This window comes from Lissotriton helveticus, chromosome 3_1, assembly GCF_964261635.1.
Source record: "Lissotriton helveticus chromosome 3_1, aLisHel1.1, whole genome shotgun sequence".
Taxonomy (NCBI): Eukaryota; Metazoa; Chordata; class Amphibia; order Caudata; family Salamandridae; genus Lissotriton; species Lissotriton helveticus.
In genome coordinates, this window is record NC_136061.1 from 402,283,357 (window position 1) to 402,307,875 (window position 24,519).

The window sequence follows — 24,519 nt, forward strand, 5'->3', positions numbered from 1 at the left end:
ATTTTAAAGTAAACAGATGTACAAGATGCAACAGGATTACAAATTGTTGCCAACCCTGCAGATGCTTTAAACAAAGTGGTGGGTTCAATTTATCACACTTGTGCAAAGTAAGCGAGCATTATAATTTGTGAATGCTACCATCCACCAGTCTATCTGATTTGTCTGTTGTGAGTTTCCTATCATGAGGCGAGATGTGTTTTTTTATCCATCCTATCGCTATGCGTAGTAAAAATGCAGCTTAGATTACATTATGTATACATTCATTAGCTAGTTGGTAGCGGATAGTAGAGGAACGTACATCCTATCGCTGGACATAGTGAAGTACGGGCAAAATGCATAGAAAGAATTAAAGAATAGAGGATTGTTTTTTTGTTAAATACTGGTTGCGGTGCGGTATAAATTCTTTCTTGGTATAGCAACTATACATGATATAGTGCAAGATTTGGTGCATTCACGGAGTGAGTTCACAAGGCCTGGTGATCATGGCTTCACTCCACACTACTTGCCATAGCTTGAAAGTTAACTATTGTGGTGGAGTTATTTGACATCTGGTTGTTGGCAACAGGCTATTCCAGGAATTTAACACATTTGCAAATTAATTGTGGGCCGCCAGTGTGAAAACATGAGATTATGGCTTCCCTGCATGTTGGTATATTTCTGTCATTAAAACTGTGCTTTAAATATAGTAGCCTGGGCTTATGCAGCTGAGGACAGATGCAAATCAGGAGAATAAGATCCTCTTCTTGATCATTGCAGTGCCTGCACACTCTCGGGCCGGTGTGTTTCCATGCTGGTCTGGCTGCTAGGGCTGGTATGTTACCCATGCGTGAAGACAAGAAGCTGTGTTTTGTGCCTGCTGAGAATGGAATAGACATGTATGGGGTGGAGTCCAAAGTGTTCTAATGCTTTATTGTCATCCATGCGTGCGAACGGAAGATATATTTACTGTTGTCCTCTAGCGAGGATATCAGATGTGTGGCTCTGTTGGTTCCCCTTTTGAACGCATCACATGACCCTCTAGCCGCCAATATATCTGTGAGACTCCGCAGCTTCATAAAGGTGCACAGATATGTGTGGTGCTCCGATGGTCGGTGGTTTTGAAGAGTCTTGGGAATGACTGACCTTGTACCCGTTTGTTATCGCTGCTGCTCTTGAGACTAGATCTTGCTTTATTTGGCCGAATTCTAGGCGGATTTGTGCTGGGGAAGCATTCTGTGGTAAATTGAACGCTCACTTAAACGTGTTGATCTGGATTTTTTTAACCCACCGTTTCCATTAGTTTAACTGTAATATTGATGGAACAGGCAGAGTGCACTGCACCACAGCCTGCAGAGGTGTAACCTGGGCTTCATCCTTGACTCCTCCCTCACGATGGCCAGGCAAGTTAACGCCGTTACCTCCTCCTGCTTCAACACACTCCGTATGCTCCGTAAGATCTTCCGCTGGATCCCCACTGGAACCAGGAAAACGGTCACCCAGGCCCTCGTCACCAGCCGTCTGGACTACGGGAACGCCCTCTACGCTGGGACCACCGCCAAACTACAGAAAAAACTCCAGCACATCCAGAACGCCTCAGCACGACTCGTCTTGGACATCCCCCGACACAGCCATATCTCCGCCCACCTGAGGGACCTGCACTGGCTCCCCGTCAGCAAGAGGATCACGTTTAGACTCCTCACCCACACACACAAGGCTCTCCACGACTTGGGCCCCGAATACCTCAACTACTGCCTCACATTCTACACGCCAACCCGCCAGCTCCGCCCTCGCCACCGTCCCACGGATCCGCAGAACCACCATCGGAGGAAGATCCTTCACCTACCTGGCGGCCAAGACCTGGAACACCCTCCCACCCACCTACGACTCACCCAGGACCATCTCTCCTTCAGGAAGCAACTCAAGACCTGGCTTTTTCGAGCAGTAGCAGCCCCCCCCCCCTCCCTCAGCGCCTTGAGACCCTAGCGGGTCAGTAGCGCGCTTTACAAATGTTCCTGATTGATTGATTGAGCAGTATTATATTTATTCCTTGATTCATTAATTTATATTTAGTATGAATGGAGGGACACACTGTACACCCTTGAATCTTGAGGAGCAACATTCATATTGCCATTCATCCGTTACTTTAACTGTAATATTGGCGATGAGGCCCAATGCACTGCCCTCAGCCCGCAGAGCTGCATTAATATAGCCATTCATCCGTTACTTTAACTGTAATATTGGCGATGAGGCCCAATGCACTGCCCTCAGCCCGCAGAGCTGCATTAATATAGCCATTCATCCGTTACTTTAACTGTAATATTGGCGATGAGGCCCAATGCACTGCCCTCAGCCCGCAGAGCTGCATTAATATAGCCATTCATCCGTTACTTTAACTGTAATATTGGCGATGAGGCCCAATGCACTGCCCTCAGCCCGCAGAGCTGCATTAATATAGCCATTCATCCGTTACTTTAACTGTAATATTGGCGATGAGGCCCAATGCACTGCCCTCAGCCCGCAGAGCTGCATTAATATAGCCATTCATCCGTTACTTTAACTGTAATATTGGCGATGAGGCCCAATGCACTGCCCTCAGCCCGCAGAGCTGCATTAATATAGCCATTCATCCGTTACTTTAACTGTAATATTGGCGATGAGGCCCAATGCACTGCCCTCAGCCCGCAGAGCTGCATTAATATAGCCATTCATCCGTTACTTTAACTGTAATATTGGCGATGAGGCCCAATGCACTGCCCTCAGCCCGCAGAGCTGCATTAATATAGCCATTCATCCGTTACTTTAACTGTAATATTGGCGATGAGGCCCAATGCACTGCCCTCAGCCCGCAGAGCTGCATTAATATAGCCATTCATCCGTTACTTTAACTGTAATATTGGCGATGAGGCCCAATGCACTGCCCTCAGCCCGCAGAGCTGCATTAATATAGCCATTCATCCGTTACTTTAACTGTAATATTGGCGATGAGGCCCAATGCACTGCCCTCAGCCCGCAGAGCTGCATTAATATAGCCATTCATCCGTTACTTTAACTGTAATATTGGCGATGAGGCCCAATGCACTGCCCTCAGCCCGCAGAGCTGCATTAATATAGCCATTCATCCGTTACTTTAACTGTAATATTGGCGATGAGGCCCAATGCACTGCCCTCAGCCCGCAGAGCTGCATTAATATAGCCATTCATCCGTTACTTTAACTGTAATATTGGCGATGAGGCCCAATGCACTGCCCTCAGCCCGCAGAGCTGCATTAATATAGCCATTCATCCGTTACTTTAACTGTAATATTGGCGATGAGGCCCAATGCACTGCCCTCAGCCCGCAGAGCTGCATTAATATAGCCATTCATCCGTTACTTTAACTGTAATATTGGCGATGAGGCCCAATGCACTGCCCTCAGCCCGCAGAGCTGCATTAATATAGCCATTCATCCGTTACTTTAACTGTAATATTGGCGATGAGGCCCAATGCACTGCCCTCAGCCCGCAGAGCTGCATTAATATAGCCATTCATCCGTTACTTTAACTGTAATATTGGCGATGAGGCCCAATGCATTGCCCTCAGCCCGCAGAGCTGCATTAATATAGCCATTCATCCGTTACTTTAACTGTAATATTGGTGATGAGGCCCAATGCACTGCGCCGCATTCATTATGTTCACTGTAATAGTAATGACAGAGCGCGCTGTACACCGTGCCGCCCGCGGAGCTGTATTCATTTCATATTACTTGGCCCACAGGAGGGGTGTAAATGTAATGGTTATGTAGAGACCCCGTCTCTCGCTGGCCTCGGCCTACACACACTCCTTAGCCCCCATTCCCCTCGGCGTCACTCCGATGGTAATCTGGTGAGTCGGTCGCCTCCCGCAGCGCATCCCCGGCTCTGAGAACTGTACACGGCAGAAAGACCAACGCGTGTTTTGCATTCCCTGACTATATTTACCTGCTTTAGTCAAATATTTCGGCGCCTTCCAGCCACTCCCTGGTCGTCCACTAAGTGTCTCTCTGCTTCTGACCTCATGCACGCACCAGGTTGTCCTGTGCCTCTGTGCCTGATGAGCACGTGCTTCTTGCGCACGCACTTATTGCGTCTCTCGTACGCCCCTGAGCTTCTAGCTCATGCATACTTGTCTGTGCAAACATTTGACCTCTTTTTCTTTGCACTCCGCCCTGTGTATCCAGGTCTTTCTTGATCCTCGTTCTTGCACGCGCATCTATGTGTATGTCTGCTTTATTTTAGCTTTAGTTCACTGTATAACACCTGCCTGTACTGGTTTTCCTGTTCATTCGCCTTCGGGTTCTCAAGTTTTCCAGTCCGTGCTCGAGCAGCCACTCATTCCCGGTATTTTCTTTCAATACTGGAACTTGTAGTCCTTATTTTAAAATGGTTTAAACGTGACTACAGATCTCAGCATGGAACATACACCACTCGGATATTTTGCGGAATAAAGTTCGGTATTTACCGCTCCCACTAAAATGCTGTTTCTATGGGTTCAGATATTTACTGGTTGTGTTAAATACCTCTAATGCTGACTTTTCAGCTTCTGAACAAGGCTCGCCGTGCATATTCAGTATTAAACACACCAAAAGTCTGCATGTATGCCTTTTTCCAGTTTTTTTCTGCTAAGGAATTTTTGCAAGTTCGAAACGCCGGAATCTGTCAGTAGTAGACTGAGGTTGCGATAATTATTAGACCACTCGTAATTCCAATCTCCATGCAAACTGAAATCAGAATGTAGCTCCTGATTTGTGAGCAGGGCTCAGTATACCTTTGTCTGTATCTCTGCCTCCTGCGCTCGACTTATCACTTATCAATGCCTTCGCTCGTTTTCCTGCACATTCACCTTTGTGGTGTACAACGTGCATTCACAGTTCCTCTGTAGTTGTGCCTACTAAGTGCTTGTGGCCCCACACACTCACACGTATGTACGCATCCATGACTCTCGAGGTTCTCTGCACACCCAAATATGGAAAGGCACACCTGTGGTCCCCTATCCTGCTGTACCCTAGCAACCCGGTGCCCAGATCTACGAAACCGATGAGGGCTTGGGCCCTACCCAGACTTGCACATGCTCAAAGGTGCCAGTAAAGTAATGTGCACGTTTTGGGCGGTGATGGCCATTGACAGCTTTAAGTGGGATGAAAGAACAGGGGTGGTGGCGGTGTCTCCCGAAGGGGAGAGGCCGATGTAATTAATTAGCTTAAAAACACTTAAGGTAACAACTACCCGACTGCTATGTTGCTATCTCTTTCTGTCATTGCGCCCAGATATATAATACAAGTAACATTACACCTACAACAAGCCATGACTATTGGCTTTGTCAATGGTTGTTAGTTGCATAAGATAAATAATCAACAACAATGGCTTCGTTGTATATAAAATTAAAAAGGCTTCGGTTCTGAAATGATGAGACTGAAAGAACTATAACGAGTTTATTTGTTACACCAAAGGCAGTGAACGGTGGTCCTGCTTCACAGTTAAGATTTTTTTCCACCCCGAGGATGAGGGCAAAAATTGAGAGCCCGATAGGGACCTGTCTCAGCACCGGCAGGACCCGGCCCACTTAAAATCCTGAGCATTGACCCCGATCGCCTTTGGTCTTCGGTCCTTGTTGTAGACAGCAGTGACGTGTCGGTATGCTGTAGAAGCTCCTTACCCTCGTCTCGGCTCATTTGCATCCGTGGGCACTTTTCATCTTAACTGCAGTCCACCTAATGACTACCAGGCTGCCTGACTTCTGTCTTGGCCTTTGCAGTGCAAAATTATAGCATGAGACATGTTTGTGTTTATTACATTGCCATGGTTACAGAAATGAGCAAGGCAGCAGGCTTGCACAGCAGAAACATTCATTGGACACAGTGTCTTTGTTCCTCAAATCTTTAAAATGTCTGATTACTCATTTTTTAGGCCACACAAACGTTTAGATAACCCTCCCTCACAATCGGAACGTTTCACATTTTTCTTAATTCCGAATTGTGCCATGGACTGTTGTATCTTAAAGATGCGGGACACTGTGTATCTATGGCGGAATTTGCACTTCTATTAAAAGATACGACATTGATTTAAATTTGCACTTCGTAGAAGGTGGTTGGTAGCGGTGTGCCCGCGATCTTACTTTTTTATCTGGCATAAGTGGAGAAGTTGGTGGTTACAAATGTGCAAGTTTAAGGAATTTTGTAAAAAAATCACGTACGAGATTAAAAAAAAGTACTTTTTTTTTTTGTTGCAATCAGCCCTTTTATTGAGCCTTAAATTGTATGACCAAATCGGCACCCACCAAAGAGAGAAACGAGAGGGACACGTATAGCTGGCTGACTCATCCCTAAACTGACCAGAGGAGGACATTTCTTTGACTCAAAAGCAAATTTTGAGGCACTCTGACCACCGGATGCCGAGGACTGTCAGTGTGGCACTACTGCCCCACCATGATAGTAAGGAGCCTCTGGTCACTTCAGGACTAGAACTGAAGATGTTGTCCCCATAGCCCAGTTTGAAATAGTTTGCAGTTAAGGGATTTCCAAACAGTAACTCTTGACTTCGATCAGAAGGAGTTAATCGAAGCTGTGCTCGGTATCCAGTCGGGATGCTACCAGCAAAAACTCATCTCCTGTTTCATCCCGCTTATAGGACCCGTACCCTCCAGTTTTGCCCCGCCCTCCACAAGATTACCAAAGCAATATTCCACACACTTGCAATAACCAAAGATTCTGGTGTGGTAAAAAAGGCCATGTTTAATCTTAACATTGGATAAACATGACGAGCATAAAAACACATGCATAATTGGTAATCATAATCACATTACGTTATTCTGATATTCCATGTCCTTATCACATTTCCAGCCCTAAGGGAGGAGCCCCATCTGGCTCGCATCTCGCACTGGGTATCCTATGCCAGGTGCCATGCACCTGCCCCTTAGAGTGGTGGGCCCGTACCCCTGTTCCTTGTCCGGCATTACCAGGGCCCACCCCCCTACCACAAGGCTGCCCTGGGACACCCGGGAGGCACGAATTCTGTCGCCCTAGCCTCCCCAGCCGGTGTTGACTTCCTCCCAGCGGAGAGCTCACCATATCCCCCCTCAGAGCTGGCCTATGGAGTCCGTCAAGCGGCCTCCCATCAACCACTGTCTATTGATCGCAGGTCCTATTTCCGCCACGAGGGTGGCCAAGGCCCTTAGGTCTGACGCCCTCCCCACCTGCGTTCAAAATAAAAGACCAAAGTTCTCTTATGAAATGTCCGTTCCCAAGTCCGATAGGTGTACCCCATCCTGGTGGTACATCGCTTCACCCGAAATCATCCGGTGTTGTAAGTAGCGCAAGCGGCCCTTCGCTGAGCACAACCTTGCCAGTTCACCGTTCAATCTTCTCACTGAGACATTCACAGCTCTCACCCGGACTCCTGGGCCCCATGTCCTGCGTGAGAGCATGCCTGACCAAACAATCCTTGCTGCTGGAAACTTGTTTAGATAACCCTCCCTCACAATCTGAACGTTTCACATTTTTCTTAATTCCGAATTGTGCCATGGACTGTTGTATCTTAAAGATGCGGGACACTGTGTATCTATGGCGGAATTTGCACTTCTATTAAAAGATACGACATTGATTTAAATTTGCACTTCGTAGAAGGTGGTTGGTAGCGGTGTGCCCGCGAATTTACTTTTTTATCTGGCATAAGTGGAGAAGTTGGTGGTTACAAATGTGCAAGTTTAAGGAATTTTGTAAAAAATCACGCATGAGATTAAAAAAAAGTACTTTTTTTTTTTTGTTGCAATCAGCCCTTTTATTGAGCCTTAAATTGTATGACCAAATCGGCACCCACCAAAGAGAGAAACGAGAGGGACACGTATAGCTGGCTAACTCATCCCTAAACTGATCAAAGGAGGACATTTCTTTGACTCAAAAACAAATTTTGAGGCACTCTGACCACCGGATGCCGAGGACTGTCAGTGTGGCACTACTGCCCCACCATGATAGTAAGGAGCCTCTGGTCACTTCAGGACTAGAACTGAAGATGTTGTCCCCATAGCCCAGTTTGAAATAGTTTGCAGTTAAGGGATTTCCAAACAGTAACTCTTGACTTCGATCAGAAGGAGTTAATCGAAGCTGTGCTCGGTATCCAGTCGGGATGCTACCAGCAAAAACTCATCTCCTGTTTCATCCCGCTTAAAATGATTGTGAGTACCTAGAGCCCCTCTGACTACAAGCCCCTTCGCACTGTACACCTCCTGGAGCCCTTTTCCACCGGGCACTGTTTTGAAACAAGCACCACTGGGACAAAGCTGAAAACAAGCATTGGCAAAGACAATAGGTCTTGCCGATGGGAGAGCTATTGGCTTAGTCAGTTTCTTTTAGTTATGTTGTACAGCAGCCCATCTGGAAGTTAGAAAAAAACACTAGGATGTATGATATTCACTGCCTGCACAATTTGTTTTTAATGTTCTTACTCCTGTACTGATGTGCACCTTTTTGGCCCCACATGAAGACAGCACTCAAAAGGCCTTACAGAGCAGGGAGTGCAGTGCCGTTTGAATCTTTGTAGCATCTTGGTGTGACTTTTGGGTGCTTTAATTTGTGGTGAGACCGGGGTGGACAGGGCAGCCAACAACAGAGGAGGGGTGGACCAAACAAGCAGCAACACAGTAGGAGTGGGGGTGTGGGAGGGGCAGAGCAAGCAACAATGTGGGAGGTGGAAGAGACAAAGGGGGTGCAAATAAAAGGGAGAAAAAAGTACCTATGAAAGGGGCGACCAGTGGAAGCAGTAGTTGGGCCATGCTCGGGGTCTGACTTGGGTAGGAAATGGGCCATGGCAGCAAAATAAAAAGTGGCCTATATGAGTGAATTAGATAGCTAATAGGTGGCCCATGTTTGAATATTGTGGCAGTTCTGAACTGTAAAGAGACGCTTTGTAAGTGTTTTGCAAGGTATGGGAGACTGCATAGATTTGAGGTTGCTGCAGGCAAGTTTGTTTTAATATAGGGGAAATCAAACTGGCCCACCAGGCCTATAAACAGCCATAAACAGCGGCCCACACCACTGACATTTCAAAGCAGCCTGTGGGCCACTGCCTGTTTGCCCTGTAGGCCAGTAGGACCATGGCCATGCTCCAGGGCTGGGACAAACCCACGAAGAGGATGTGAGGATGATACTTGCTGACCAAACAAGAGCATGCAAAATGCAAATGATGATGAAGCCAACTGATGGTAAGCAATGGGTGGGCTGAAAACCCCCTAAGTAAAGGGATTGTCTTGCAAATGCGCTGTATTAGGCGAGACGTGAAGGGGAAAGAAGAGGGCAAACTCTCAAAGAGGTGAAGGTGCCAGCCTGACAAACTGAAAGGCATAAAACAAAGGACAGTTGACTCGAGGGCTTAGGAGTGGGTACAGGCAAACATAGGTCAGGGAGACTTGATTGGATAGTAGGATATGGCAGGACCTGTAATTGTATAGTATGTTATGGTCTGTCATTTGAAAGTATTGGATGGGCTGTTATTGCGTGCTATGTTATAGTATTGCCTGTTATTTTATAGTATGGTATTGTTTCCTATTGTATAATTTGCTATGTTATGCTCATTTATTTTAAAGTATGGTGTGTTATGTCATGCCTGTTGCATAGTAAATTATGGGATGAGTGTGGTATTGTATGTTATTGAGGTGCACAACATATGAACTGCTAACAGCACACCTACAGTTGAATTTAGGCAAGTAGCAATTTTACCAGTTGGTACGCTATTACAAGATGAAACTTATGTTGGCTTTCCCAAATTGAAAAGGAAGAAAGCATTACAGGGAATTCGACCAAAACTAGCATAAATCATGAACAAAATCACCCTTAGTGAATGCTGAAATATGTAACTTAATTAACAAGTAATAAATTGTGGCGTTGTGTTGTAATGCGGCTCGGACAAGACTGGCCAAAAAAAGTGACTTACTGGAAAGTGAAGTTTTGAAAAATCTGGAAAAGCAAACGACGAGTGAGGGGAGGGTCGGTCCCGAGACAGAAAAGCAAAAAACGGAGGGGCATAAAAGCAGCTCAAAAACGAGATAGAGCGGCATAGGAGCACGTAAAAAGAACAAGCAAACAATACACACTCTCAAAAAAAGTACCACAATCTAAGCACAAGCAGCACGGGAGAACTCTAATTAAGAAATCAGTCATGACTTGACATTGATTTATTCTAAGACTATAATTTTAATTTCTTCCAGTTATGTGTATTTGAACATGCTTAGGCTAATATTGGCAAGTTTATTGTTTAATAATGAATTCACAGTAATTTAGAATTTTCTTTTATTAGTTCTTCCTACACAGCATTAGCAGAGCTATGTCGAAGACCTGTCGTCTCCAATGGATGAAATATATACATACAGTTGGCTTTCTCTCAGCCCCTTGCTCCTATTGGATGGCGTTCTTGTCTGTCTCATATCACTGCTTCTTATTCAATAGCTTCCCTCCCTGTTATTTGTTTGTCCCGCATCTGGTGCAATGCTTCTTTACTATGTTGGGAATGGATGCCATATGCCACTGAGTACATTCATGGAACTATGTTATTCCATTTTAATACTCCAGGGAGTTCATATGTCGTCTCCCCCATGAGTAGCTCGCTACACGTTTTTAAGAGAAGAGGCAAGGGAGACACATTTTCCTTTTCTTTTAGCATTTTATGGGAATGCATTTTGTGTTGCTCCTTTCCTTTCTGTCCTGCCAAGAGAGTGTTAGTCATTTTTTAACAGCAAGTCAGAAAGACTTTGCCAGTGCTTGATTTACTTTCCATTGTTTGAGCCTTTGAACGCATGAATTATGTCACAATGCATCTAGAATTGTGCACACCCTTGTAGAAGGTTAAACCTTATGTTTGATCAAGCTACCAAAATGTGAGCTAGGGTTGATTTAGATTAATCTCTTTACGTATAATCTGTATCCACCGCGTCAGTAGCTCTTTTGCAGCCCGGGAAGCTTTCACTCGCTATCATTCACTTTCAGAGTTTCTCACACTTACGTACTATGTTTCCTTCTCTGCTGGTAATTTGCTGGGTGTGCAGCAGATTAGGTGCCGTGTTTCTTTCTCTTCTGTTCATTGTTCGATAGCAATTTGTTAATGTGTTTTCATTTCTGCTGGTGCTTGACCGGGCGTTGATTGAGTATGGCTTCCTTTTTCTCCTCGTGAATTGCTCGGGGCACAATCGGTACTGATAACTTCTCTACTGGTAATTAGTTGTGTTCCTATTTGTGGATGTAAGCTTTCCCTACAGGCTTACTGTAGTTGAGAACACACAACTGCTATTTATCCCAAGCCTCTCCTAGGCCACTCTACACCTAGGTAGCATGGGAGACCACGTGTCTCAAACCCATGTAAATCCTCCAGAGCGGCAATACCAAGGAGAGCCAGCAGGTTTCACTGAGAGCTCTCGGCTCTGTGGTCGACACAGGAGAACAGCTCACAACAATGCAACTTGGTAAAACAAATTCAGAAGCTGCGGTCATTGGGAACAGTCCAGCTATCCGCATGACCCGCACAATAATTCCAAAGCAGTGATACGTTTCTAATTGGGTCATGCCAGTGGGCAGGGGGTCATTTGTTAAGTCTGGGCAGTAACCATGCTGTGCAGGTGGCATAGTGACCAGATCTCCCCACTGGCTGACTAGAGTACAGGTTGGGACAGAATATCATGGCAGCGCTAAGATTGTACTGCCTTAGCTGATGTAACATTTGGGTGCTCACTCCTATAGGGTTAGATACATTTAATACTTTTGTATGATCTATATGATGATCCCGCTGGTAGATCTCTCCCCATGCAAACTGTGCTTCTGAAAAATATCTGCATTCTAATGCTGAGTGAACGTTCCGTTAATCCTCTTTAAAGCTTATACCCTCCGAATGCAGGTGGGGGTACCCTGGCCTTCCTTCACAGAGAAGGAATGGGTTTAAGCCACCTTCATGGCTTTCCATTGACACACGGAGATTGTGCCTGGATAAAAGAAAGGAACTGTTCTGCTCCCTCTTAACTCCCCCAAGGCATGTGCTTAGTTTTAAGAAAAAATTTACTTTTTACTGACCCAAGCCTGAAGTAAATGATGGCAGGTGTACAATATTATGTTGCGCTTCTGTTATAAAGTGCACTAAATTTGCTCAGTGTTGATGCTATGCTGTAATGCATAAAAGCAGTGTAAGCGTGATTAAATGCAAGCATATTGGATTCCACACATACTCCATGGGGCTTTAGGTCAACCTCCATCATGCATTGGATTCTTTGGTTCAGAAACTATTAGCCATTCGCTTCAGACATTACCAGTCACATCATGGATCACCTAACAGGAGTATTTTAGTCTCACCTTCTTTGTATTGGCTGTTTATGTATATATAGTGTTCTGCCTCCTTTGAGACACAGAAAGGACTATTTTACATCTGAAAGATACATACTGTCATCACACGTGTATTTCTTTATTTTATCTATCAACTGTGTATTTATAACAATCCTTTTGAGGCTGGGCGTGTTATCGCAGCTCTCCAATAATATATTGTTAACAGTTCTTTAAAATATGCATGGAATTGGCTTTGGATAAATCCAGAAGTGTATTAATCTCCCTTCCTCATGCTGTTAGTTGTTTAGTGTATCCTGTCACCTTCCACGAGGTGCATGCATTGCAATGCTTGAGGGAATATTTTACATCTGTAAAGTACACTATCATGAAATATTTAATTCTTTATCTCATAGATGCACAGAATACAAAAAGCTTTTTTTTTTACTGCAGTAGGCTTTTTAATGTTAGTCAGGACTCAAAAGGAAAATCAGACCTTATGGCTTTACCAATTTTATTTTTATTGTTTTACGCTAGAGCAGGCATTTGTATTGCTTTTTTTAAGCATTCTAGGGCAAGTGTCAATCGTATTGGATTTGCCAAAGCTTTGTGATTTTGCAGGGAAGCTTTTACTCAGTGAATGCAATCAAGTCCCTAACAGACAGGCCTCCAATTCTTTAGGTTTCCCAAAACACAGAAACATACTGCTGTACTTTGATAACCTCGCTCTCATCCCTCACTGGAGCATTATTTGTAAGGAAAATGTCAGTTCTAGCTGGTATCTAAACGTAAGACTAATTATACTAAAGCTGGATGCCTGAAGATTGCAGGCAGGGGATATGCACCTATAATATTTGAGGTTGTAATCATTCTAGAGCTGACAGGTTTAATAGCAGCCAGTTATGGTGGATACACTGATGAATCCACTTGGGAGAGATTTAAAGAACTAGGTGGCCGTGGCACCGATCTGCTTTACAGGTCGTATATATTTAGTAAAATGTTGTTCCACCTACAATCAGTGCTTCGTTTTTAAACAGCCGTTTGCTTTCCGGGTGATTATCTGCAGGTAAGTTAATCTGGCACGAGCTCTTCCATCAGTGGGCTGTAATATTGTAGCAGTTCCTGGCTTGTGTCCTTCTTGAATCATGGTTCATCTGTGCAGTCGGCCGGGGCTCTCTGACAGTGCTTCTTTTTGTAGTGAGTGAAGTGTCTGTGCAGTACGTGCATCTCTGTGCTGTAAGGGACCGCATAGTGTTTGATCAGTCAGGGGCGGCTCTGAGCAATGGGTGAGGCCTCTGCAATGAGTGAGGGCTGTGTGCACTGAGTGAGGGCATGCACAGTCAGTATTTCTCTGAGCAATGACTGAGATACCTGCTGAGTGAGGGATGTGTGCACTGAGTGAGGGCATGCACATGTAGTACTTCTCTGAGCAATGAGTGAGATCCCTGCTATGAGTGAGGACTATACAATGAGTGAGGTATGTGTGCAGTGAGTAGGGGGGATGCAGTCAGTATAGCAATGGATGAGGCCTCTGCAATGAGTGAGGGATGTGTGCACTGAGTGAGGGCATGCACAGTCAGTACTTCTCTGAGCAATGAGTGAGATCCCTGCTGTGAGTGAGGACTATACAATGAGTGAGGTATGTGTGCAGTGAGTTGGGGGGATGCAGTCAGTATTTCTCTGTGCAGTGAGTGAGGACTCTGCAGTGAGCCAGGGCTCAGTGCATTGAATCTCCAAAAAGTCAGAAAAATATTTCGAATGTATGAGGAAATTTATAGAAGAGGGGCTGTGTGCTGCTCAGGAGGGCCTATACCGTTGCCTGTGCACTCAGTGTGGACTGTGTACAATCTGTATTCCTCCGTTCACCGAATGCTGTAATTGGTGCCTCTCGTTACACGCCTCCCTCGTCACAATTACAGCCTCGTTTAGAGGCTGCAAAAGTGCGGAGAACGTTTGGAAAACAGATTTTTTTTTAAACAGCACTTTCCCCCGATTTCCTCGAGCACGTTGAAGGTCTTTCCGTGCATGCGTGAGGTAAACATGTGGAGGGGGTGCGTGGAACTGTGTGGTGAAATGTGGGCCCTCGGTTTTACTGCACATGCTCTGCTTTCAGCCTACCCTTTGCAGTGCGTGCATTTTACGCCTGCCCTGAGGTGGCTGTTTATGCACAAAGCAGCAAGTAATGTTCATTCTAAAGGCTCGCCCTACTCTCGTCATTAAAGGATGGTTAATCGAGTGCATGACTTGTGTCCGCGATTATTAGAAGGTTGTGAAATGTGGCTGCCCTATCTAGTGTTTTGTGACTACAATGTCTGTGACGCCAGTGAATCCGCCGACCCCCGCCTTGCTGTAACAATGGAGTGTCCCACGCACCATCACTGCTTGTGATGCGCGCGGAGGTGGACGTGACGCGCCGTGCTTCCCTCAGTGTGTTGTACCAGGGGTGGTGTTTCTGGCAAGCTCTTGAATGTATCAGCTGATCCACTGCGTGTGTCTTTTAGGGGCAGCGGGGGCCGAAGGGGATGGCTGGAAGGATCGAGGCCTTCATGCTAATAATGACATGTTTATCTCGCCTCCCACGGTGTCCCAGCTCTCCGCCCTGCCCACAGTTTATGCCATGTCACTGCTCTTATTTACTGCTCTGTGCAGTCGCCAGTGGGCGCCTGCACTATGCAGCTGGGCGCTCAACTTGGATTTTTTTGCTGTCAGAGATGGCTGTAATTTCGTGCGCAGCCTATGAGGCCGCTATACACACCTGCCCTGCTATGCACTCGGTGGTGGGGGAGGGGGGCGGTCGTGAGGACTCTGTGCAGACAGCGAGGGCCCTGTTAACACCCTGCCTTGCTGTGCACTCAGTGACGGCTGTTTGCTGTCCTAATCTGCATGGCTCTTTAATGGCTCTTTAAAGACTGCGCTTCTATGCACGGTCGGTGAGTGACTGCTCATAGGTAGCTGTCAGTAAGTGTCCTTGGCACAGCCGCCCCCTACACTCACCGAGGGGTTTGCTGCCCGCGAGGCTTCTGCAGAGTGAGGGCTCGCGGGTAGCAGTCATTGAGGGCCATAGACACAGCCTGTGTTCCTATGCACTCACTGAGGAACGTTTGCCACCTCTGAGGCCGGGCTCTGCAGAGTGACGGCTCACAGGGAGCAGGCAGTGATGGCCCTAGGCACAGCCCGTGCTCCTATGCACTCACTGAGGAACGTTTGCCACCTCTGAGGCCGGGCTCTGCAGAGTGACGGCTCACAGGGAGCAGGCAGTGAGAGCTCTAGGCACAGCCGCCCCCTGTACATTCACCGAGGGATGTTTTTGCTACCGTGAGGTCTCGGTAGAGTGCGCGAGAGCTGCGGGCAGTCTGTTTCTACACCCGGGCTGTGAGGTTCCTATACACTCAGTGGCGGGTGTCTGCTGCCGCGAGGGCTCAGTGCTGTGAGTGAGGGCTGCGAGCAGTCCGTGTTCCTCCCAATGCCTCTCCGTTCCTCCCTCAGCTTTCCCAGCTCTCGGCCCAGCCCACAGTTTCCACCCTCTGACTCGTGTCATTGGCAGCCCGAGGACCCAGCCTGTAAGACACATTCCTCTGGCGGCCTCTCCAGGCTCCTCGCCTCTCCCTTCTCCACTCCCCTCCATTCCTCAGTTTGGAAAAAGCAACATCTTTATGTGGGCCGTTTCCACGCAGCAGACAGTCCCAGCTCTGCAGCCCGGCTGCATGGGTGGATGTGAGCTGAGAAGGAGCAAGGACTGAGCGCGCCCTGAGTGTGGACTGACCTTTGTTCCTGTGTTTTGGCTTTTCATCGAACTCTGCTATTCCTCCCACTCTCGAGTGCACCAAGCAGCGAGGAGCCGAGGTCACCCCTGGAATGTGGGGGTCAGCGCTGCGACCGCTGCCTTGCCACAGGTGTGGGGGGCGTTGGATGCCTTTGGGATCTCCTAGAACGGGGCTGAATATGTATGAGAGGCCGTGACGTGGGTGCCTCGAGACCCGTCTCAGCCCTCTACTGGAAACCTCAGACCTACTAAGATCTGAAGTCTTTTTGACAGCCTTGTTTTTTCCGAGCTCCTCTGCTGGCCCCGACTCCTCCGGCATCAGGCCTTACCCTGGTGGATCTCACGGGCTGTCTCTTTGGGGCTGGAGCCCACGCCAGCTCTGCGCTGTGTGGGACCCAGCTCTCAACACCCTTCACCTCAGTGACCACTACCCACTGACTCTGCCATCTCTGGACCCCAACTTGACTCAACTGGGTGAGGACTTGACGTGTTACGCAGCGCTCCTTGGACCCTTGGTTCTGTTCGGCGCTGCCCTGGCGGTTTCATTGGCGTTGGTTTTGTGCTCTCTAAAAGAAGGCTTTCCTCGAGTCGGCATTACAGCTCTCTGGACCTGGGTCCGGACCCCCTCGCCAGTACACAGCTCTGGTTCTGCACTGTGTGAACGCTCGCTCTGCCGGAAGTGGGCCTCGATTCGACCCTGACATGGATATGATTGGTTGCTGCTTCACTAGCTAGAACACCTCGGTTCTTCTCCCAGGGCTCTGGCCCTTTGCAGTTGATCGATTACTGGGAGTATATCCTGACCTGCAGACATGAAGTACCGGGCAGCGGTGAGCGTTTGCTTTAATTTTGTGTTTTCTTCGCCACGTGTGTTAAATATTACCTGTAAGCTGTGTGAGGTTGGTGCGCATAAGGCCCATCTCACTCACCAAGTGTGCAGACATGTGCATATGCATGCTTTAGAAGTTTGTCTGGCCATTGATGCGGGATATATTGCTATGCACATACCTGGCAGTGATCCCTTGAGCAGACTTTTGTGCACCGGTGGGTGTGGTGTTCACGTATATTTATGCCTGAGTGTATGCATGTTGTATGTTTTTGTATTTTTGGAGTTTGGTACTCGAACATGGTTCCTCATTCTTGGCTGTAGGCCACATCTCCTCCCCTTAGAGAATGAATAGCATACTTTTGGGGATCCAAATCTAACAATTTATGTGTGCCAGCCCAGGTTCACGAGAATTTCAAACAAAATCATTAGTAAGAGTGGCACAGCTCACATATCTGATAAATGAAGGTCATTTCAGGAGACGATGGGGCTGGATTTGAGCCAGGAAAAGTGGAAAGCAAAGGATGGACACATGGCACAACACTGAAAACGCTAAAGATGTCAACATTTAATGAGTTTTGGGTGTGTCTTTGGAAGGATAAACATATCCTTTTTGTCTACGATTTGCTGGCTTGTGGTCACTTCCCTCGTGGCCAGAGGTGGATAGCTCTTTCATTATCACGAGTCAGTGACTTATGGTGTCAATTTCATTGCAGGGATTTGACTGTTGTGTCCCTCTTTGCTGTGATTTCATGGCTTAAGTTACAGCTCCTGATTGCTCCATGATTTGATGAGCCCCTGTGTCCCACTGATTGCAGAGATTTGATTGTATTTGGTGTCTAAGACATTACTGTTATTTGATGAATTACGGTGCCCCACCCCCAATAGGTATGATTTGCTTATAAGTACGTGATTTATAAAGCATAAATAAGGCAAAAAGCATCGGGGCACTGCAGGATAGAAGGGCACGACAGTTCAGTTACAATTACAAGGGTGATATAAAGCATATAAGAACAGAAGGGTCAAGGGTGCTATAGGATCTACTCATGAGCAAGGCGCAGGGCACCCTTGGGATCCAGAACCTCAACATGAGGAAGAAGGGTTGGATGATGGCTAAACGGAAAATGGCAAGTGATTTGTGGACCAAAAGATATTTTCTTGCAAGACGGTCTGAAGCGGAGCACCCTGAAATAACCCCTGAGTGGGACGACAATGGTCTTGCTGGAAGCCACTGTTTGTCTTCCAACACTGATCATGGCACATGCTCCTCCTCATGGACACAGTCTGGCTGTGGGATTCCGATGGGAGTCAATCATGTACCTTGAACCACAGACTCTTATCTTTAGAGCCATAGCCTCTTGAAAAACCGTCTGGTTTCTTGAGCTGCAGTCTCATAAGCCAGTCTTGCGTCTTTGAAGCCATAGTCTCTTGCCTCTTATGTTGCAGTCTCTTGAATGCCATTCTATTGAGTAATAATCTCTGGAGTTTTGAGCTGCAATTTTATGAGCCAATCTTCTGTCATTTTTTGCCACATTCCCTCAAGTTGCAGTCTCCAGCACCTCGGTTTTTCATGGTGCTGTCTTCCGAACTGCAGTACCTGAGCTCTTGAAGCTCTGCATAAAAAAGCAGAATAATTTGGATCCCTGATTTTCAAATAAACTCGCGTAGGCCCGTGTATTTTATTTGGTGAAACATTACAAATAGAAATAAAAAATTAATGGCAGGATAAATGCTTGAGGAGTTAAACAGAGTTCTCTTGATGAGATGGAAGCTATGTGATGAAATTACAGAGCTCGTGTCCTGCTGTAATTTTCCATCCTAATCAGGCAGGAGGGTAGTTTGAGTTGGAATCGCAAACCTGTACACTTTCTGCAATGTAGTCTTTCTACGATAACTCCAAATTGGTCCTTCCTAAGTCCCTCCAATTGTTGCTTCTTCTTTTCACATAGGTACTCCATCCAATGACCCTCCAGTGGTTCCTATTGCAAACCTCTTACTTTCATGGCCCCTCCAAAGGTTTCCCTCCCAAGATCAATCTGCTGGTTCTTTCTGACAAAGATGCTAATTTCAAGCCCCCTCCAAAGTTACTTTCAGCATATATTTCAACATATATTTCCAAGGCCTCCACTAGAGTTACTTTTGCTAGGCGCCTCCATAAGTTCTTTGTGGCACCTTCCGGAGCTCTTTGTGACAAAGGTACTATCGGAAAAGAACCCCAGCGCCCGAGGGCCTTTGGTGTAACTGGGCAATCCTTTTAATAAGTACTGCATATTGACTCTGGAACCAGATACTGTTGCAAGCTCTCTGAAGCCTACTATCTCCTTTTCAGACTCTGTCTATCAGGGCGAAGGCAAACTCTAACCGTCAAGTCGTTGGCTTGGGGAGGTGAAAATCAGGTAAAAAAAAATGTTGTCAATCATTTTTTATTCGGTTTCATAAAATAAAAACATGCAGTAAAATGAACCATATCAAATAAGGAAGTGACCAGGGCGAAATATAATGAACAAGATACAGGTAACAACAGGGTCGCACAAACATGGCCAGGTATGAAGAAATCATTCCAATTAACAAAACACATCCGGTAGCAACAATTAATAAACATAGAGTGTGTGCAAGGCATAACAAAGTGCAATGTGCCGTAAATAAATAAAATGTTGTGCTGTAAATAAATAGAATGTTAAAAACACACAACGATTAATCGCAGCTGTCCCTTAGCCTGACTGCAGATTTTTAATAACCAAGCACATAAAAAAAATAACTGGCCGTAAGCATTTGTAGAAAAATATAAGCAGGACGCGCTTGCCTAAAATTTGCTTTTTTTCACAATCGGTATAATAGAAGACTTTCTGGGTAGATCATAAAAACTGCAGAACATCAAAAAATGGAGCATGTCATGTGGAAACTTCCGTCACAGCCACAGGGCAACAAGCTCTGTCCTTTATGTTGACCCCTGGGATGGGCGAGGAGAAGATAAAAGAGGGCAAACCGGAACCTAGTCAAGAGAAATCGATCATATGAATTCACAAACCCTAATAGGTACGGTTCCACCATCGGCGTGGTTCTTAACATAATATAGTGACGTACACTAGGCTTTAATAGCTCCTTTTCTTCCCTAGCCATACACTGCTGTTTAAGAAAAGCCCCTTAATATCAACTAATTCCCTCTTGTTGCACACTTCAGGGTTAGCAAAAAGATCTATTCTCCAGGCTCTCAAGTCACTCCTTAATGTACTTGAGCCACGGGATATGAGAGGCATGGTCAAGCGCCGTAAGTCCCTTATAATCGTTTTATTTGAAGATGTCCCCTAACTGGTCAAAATTTCTACCCATAATGACACCGGGTTCTAGGCTAACCGGTCTGTTAGATAAGCCATAGCAAATTCTTCATATATAGTGAAAGCGGGAGTACCCTGAGGGACGGCTAGTATCCTTCTCCAAAAAATATTTTCAGTAATTTGGAGCTCATGTAAGGTGGTGTAGATTTCGCTACCATACAACTCTTTTGTAACACACTTAGCCCTATAAAGCTCTAATGGTGCCCCAATGGGTCTTTTCCCCAGTCTCACAAACAGGTACTTAAAACAGAAATAGGACTAAATATTTGCACCGAGTGTTGTATGATTTTAATGAAAAGATAACACTTTTATTGGGATTATGTTTGGTAACTTACTATTGACGCGATAGTGTCATAGTTGTACAGAGTCTACCCAAATGTTTGTATCCTTCGACTTCCCTTAGTTGATGTCAAATCGACAAACCTAGCATGCGGGGAGGAAGACAGGAACATTGTGCGCATTCTTAAAGTCTCTCATGGCATACAGCTGTGTGGTAGATGTGCCATAAGAAGGCTGGAGTGGTCTGTGACTGTTTGTATTCAGTATTACACATTTCTTAGATGGAGGAGGCCAACGCTGGTCTTCAGAGGCATATGCTGCTGAAGAAACTGAGCCAATAGCTAACAGTCAGCTGTTCCGGTGATGTTCAAATATGCTAGAAGAGTGCGTGGACGGCTTCACTGCCTCAGTGGAACACAATCTGCATAGTCTAGGTGTGGATGCATATACGCAGACAGTGCATAAGGAGGCTAGAATGCAGTTTCCATGAGTGGAAAGGATGAGGCAGTCCTTGGATAAGGGAGGCTTGTAACTACTCAGGAGCAAAGCTCAGGAAGGCATGCTACACATATGATTGGTGAATCAAAAAAGGAAGCTATCACTGGGGAGCAGGAACACTTCTGGCAATTTGCAAAATGGAAGCAGCTTTCCCCAGAGGCTTTTGAGCATTTTTTCACACCTGGTAGTCATTGTTGCATGTACAAGGAAGATCTGCCTCACAAGGAAACATGGAGGGAGGCAGCAAAGACCACCTTTAGTACTACGTGCTGCTTCTTGAGTCTTCTGGAGCTGGACAGTGGGGGTTAGCTATCAGATCTGCAGCAGGATAATCGCATTTGTGCAGTTAGTTCTCAGATCCTGTTCTTCAGATGAGTTCAGACAGGTTCTAGGTTCAAACGGCAATCTGTCTCCTTCTCTAATGCAAGCAACATTAAACCTTTCTTCCTCAGACCCCGGACCCTGCCTAATTTGACCTCCGCACTGGTGTATAGAGCTTCACCAAACTCAAAAGGTGAACTATTTTACGCGCCAGCTTATTTTCAGAGTTAGTGTTAGTTAGTACTAGGCCAATCAGCCATTCATAACTTGTGGAATACCTGAATGTTTTGAGGAAGCCAATCGGTTCCAAGTATATGTCCCTCCAGGTACTTTCCTCTTGCAGGGTAGTACTCCCCATAGTGTTCGGGTTGTTTGTGGTTAATGCTGATGACAAACACCCCATGATGCTAGTAAGGAATATAAATCTCTTGCAGAGAGTTTTGCAGTCAACCAGGGAGGGACTATTGCTAGGCTCCAGCTCTCTGGCGGGATCTTCCCACAGGAACCATACAAATGACCACAGTGTTTGTAAGGATATGACAATTGTCAGGCCACATGCAGACCTATTTAAACTGGTATATTCTAAAATGGATGAAAACAAATGCAACCATTACCTGCTCTGTTGAAAATGTGGTTAATCTGATAAGATGCACAACAACCAAGGGTAGAGTCTTCTATGTGGGGGGTCCTCGTGTACTCGAAACCATGCTACAGGCATACCGCTCTCTGTCTCTGGCGGAAGAAGGAGGTCCAGTTTACGGCAGGCTTCACAGATTTACCAGAGCGAGCCAGTTGGTAGTCCCCTACCTGCAATGAAGGGCAAAAGGCCTGCAAACCACAACTATAAATCACCCGCCACCACCCTTCAGTTGTGTCATGACATGTCAATGGGGAGCTTAGTCACTCCTATTGAAAGGAATTCCACAACGAGCGGACTTCAGTCTCCAGCAGTGTGGAGTAATCTGCTCATGGCCAACATTACGCCAAACTGATACGGAGCACTTGCTAGGTATGGGGGCTCGTGACAAACCTACCGGACCCAACAGACACTGAAATAAGGAGCAGGGTAGCACATGGTTACTGCAGCAAGGACAGCCATCCCTCTTTCAGAGGTCCCGTCATAGTTGGACTTTCCATGACCCTTGCCTCCAAAGCTATAGCTTCCTGGGCCCAACACAGATACTTTGATAAATGGACCTTTTCCAAGGTCCCTCGCAAACCAACATTTCTTAGGCCCATCTATGGGTTCTTCTTGACAAGCTACTCTTTGAAAAGCCCCACTACAGGTGACGTCGCAACATAAGATCCCTACGATGTACATTCTGACTTAGTTTCTCTATCCAGTCAGCACCTCCCGACTGTCATACTCTTTCAAACGCCCCTGCACCTTATGTCCAAGATACTCTCTCCTTGGATGTGCTTTGGGGGCTCTCCATCTACAGTGCTTTAGGGTTCTTGCTAGCGCGCATATCACACAGTAAATACAGTTTCAGGAAAGCCGTTAAGGAAATTTGCTTCATTTCAGCTTGGAGATAGGCCTTGAGGGAACTTACATTTGTTCATGTGGTGATAGCCTGGCATGATCCATCTACACTCACCTTGCGTTAACTGTAAGGATTACTATATGCAGTGCCAATGGAAGGAAAATGTGGGTTGAAGACCAGTTTCTCTTTCTTCTACACCGCCCATTTAAGTCTATGACAGTGGATTAGGGACTTGACTCGAGATCACCAATCAGCGGTGTAAGGCAAAATGATTGGGCATCCCTGCAGAATGTGACGAGGGGCCCCTGAGTCTCTCATATCTTTACTTAAATTAATTGATTTTGGACTGAATGGGGCCCCTTGAAGGGTTGGGGCTCGCCTTGCGTCGCAGGGGCCTGCTTTACACGCCTGTCACCAATGCCAATTCGATGGTGGGTGGCTGATTCCTATCGTCCCCGAAAACATCTGGTGGTTTGATTTGTACTATGGCACCCACCTTCTGGGGTTCTCCATTGTTTGAGGTGTGTGATTGTTTACTCCTCAGAACTGGTATATGGACATTTGAAAGACAATCTCTGATGTAACTACCATTTCACTAATTTACCATTGATTGCCACAAAACAAAGTTGAAAATCCCAACTGAAGCATGTGTTTTGCCTACTAAAATTCACAAACTCATATAGTCCATTTAGAAAAATAACAGAATAAAATGGTATTCACATATTTTCTGGGAGTGTCCTCTTTTAGTTGCATCACGCATTAGAACAAGCTTCATCGTTCAATGATTAACAGGTAAGGTTTGCATCTTCGAAGTGTAGCATTTTTTTGTAGGGCACCATTTGTTATAGTTGCTTGCTCAGTAGGCACGTTACTACCCTTTATTCTGGTGGTGAACAGAAGAGGAGGTTATGACTCGGAGAGCGTGACTTTAAGCGAACCGACTCAGACCACCTAGAAGGGGACCGTGACTGCATCACCCTGTGGGAAACGGTCCTTATCCACACTTGTTGCTCGTGAGTGGTCGAGGATAACCTTTTTTGCCATATTAGTTACTGCTAAAGCAGAAATAAGCTTGCCCACTTTCTTGTCCATTTAGTAAAAGGTTAATAACCTGTTCTATATTTTATTCGAAACATCGGCTAAGACTCCTCTTGTGTTGAAAAGAGCATAACTTGGAGCTGCTGTTACTTCGGCTATCTTGTCGGTCTCATAAGCTAAATGAAGTTTACCTCAACACCTATGACACCAAATGAGTCCCTGTCGCTCGTCTGTGGCTCTGTAATCGGGGTCTCCCTCTCACCCGTCTCCTCTTCTTCAGTGATGACGAAGATCAAGTGTTTCAGGAATAAAAATGGGAGCCTGGTTCTCGTCCATGTAGCTGGCTGTGAGTGGAAGTCTGCCTGGCCACCGTCTCCCGGCCCGATGCTCACCTGCGGATCCCTGGCTGCAGAGGCGACGGAGTACCGCACACCCCGCTGGATGGGGGAAACGGCCATTACAACGAAGCCTTTACAACGAAATCGTTAACCACGCATGCAGTACAACGCATTTTTAAAAAAAATATAATTAGTTAACTAAAAACTTCTTAAAAGCAGTGGGATGACACTCCTCTGTCTTAGCTGAGGAGTCACCACTGGTTGAATCCATTTTTCTTTTGCTCACTTTGCCACCCCAGTTTGTACCCACCTATATACAAATCAGTCTTGACCCTGCTCCTCATGGGTACAGT

The 24,519-nt window shown here is 46.1% G+C and overlaps 1 protein-coding gene across 3 annotated transcripts in view; it reads left to right on the top strand.

Annotated features, from left to right (window-relative positions):
* MYO1C (myosin IC) overlaps positions 1-24,519 on the top strand; it is a 457,043-nt gene that overhangs the window by 141,958 nt on the left and 290,566 nt on the right. The window contains exon 1 of one of the 3 annotated variants that reach the window (XM_078680172.1): positions 15,824-16,877. The exons of the other annotated variants lie outside the window; for them this stretch is intronic. Within the exon in view, the coding sequence (XP_078536298.1) occupies positions 16,860-16,877 (18 nt within the window). The 5' untranslated portion in view covers positions 15,824-16,859. Of the gene's footprint in view, positions 1-15,823; positions 16,878-24,519 lie in introns of those variants that run through there. 3 annotated transcript variants of the gene reach the window in all.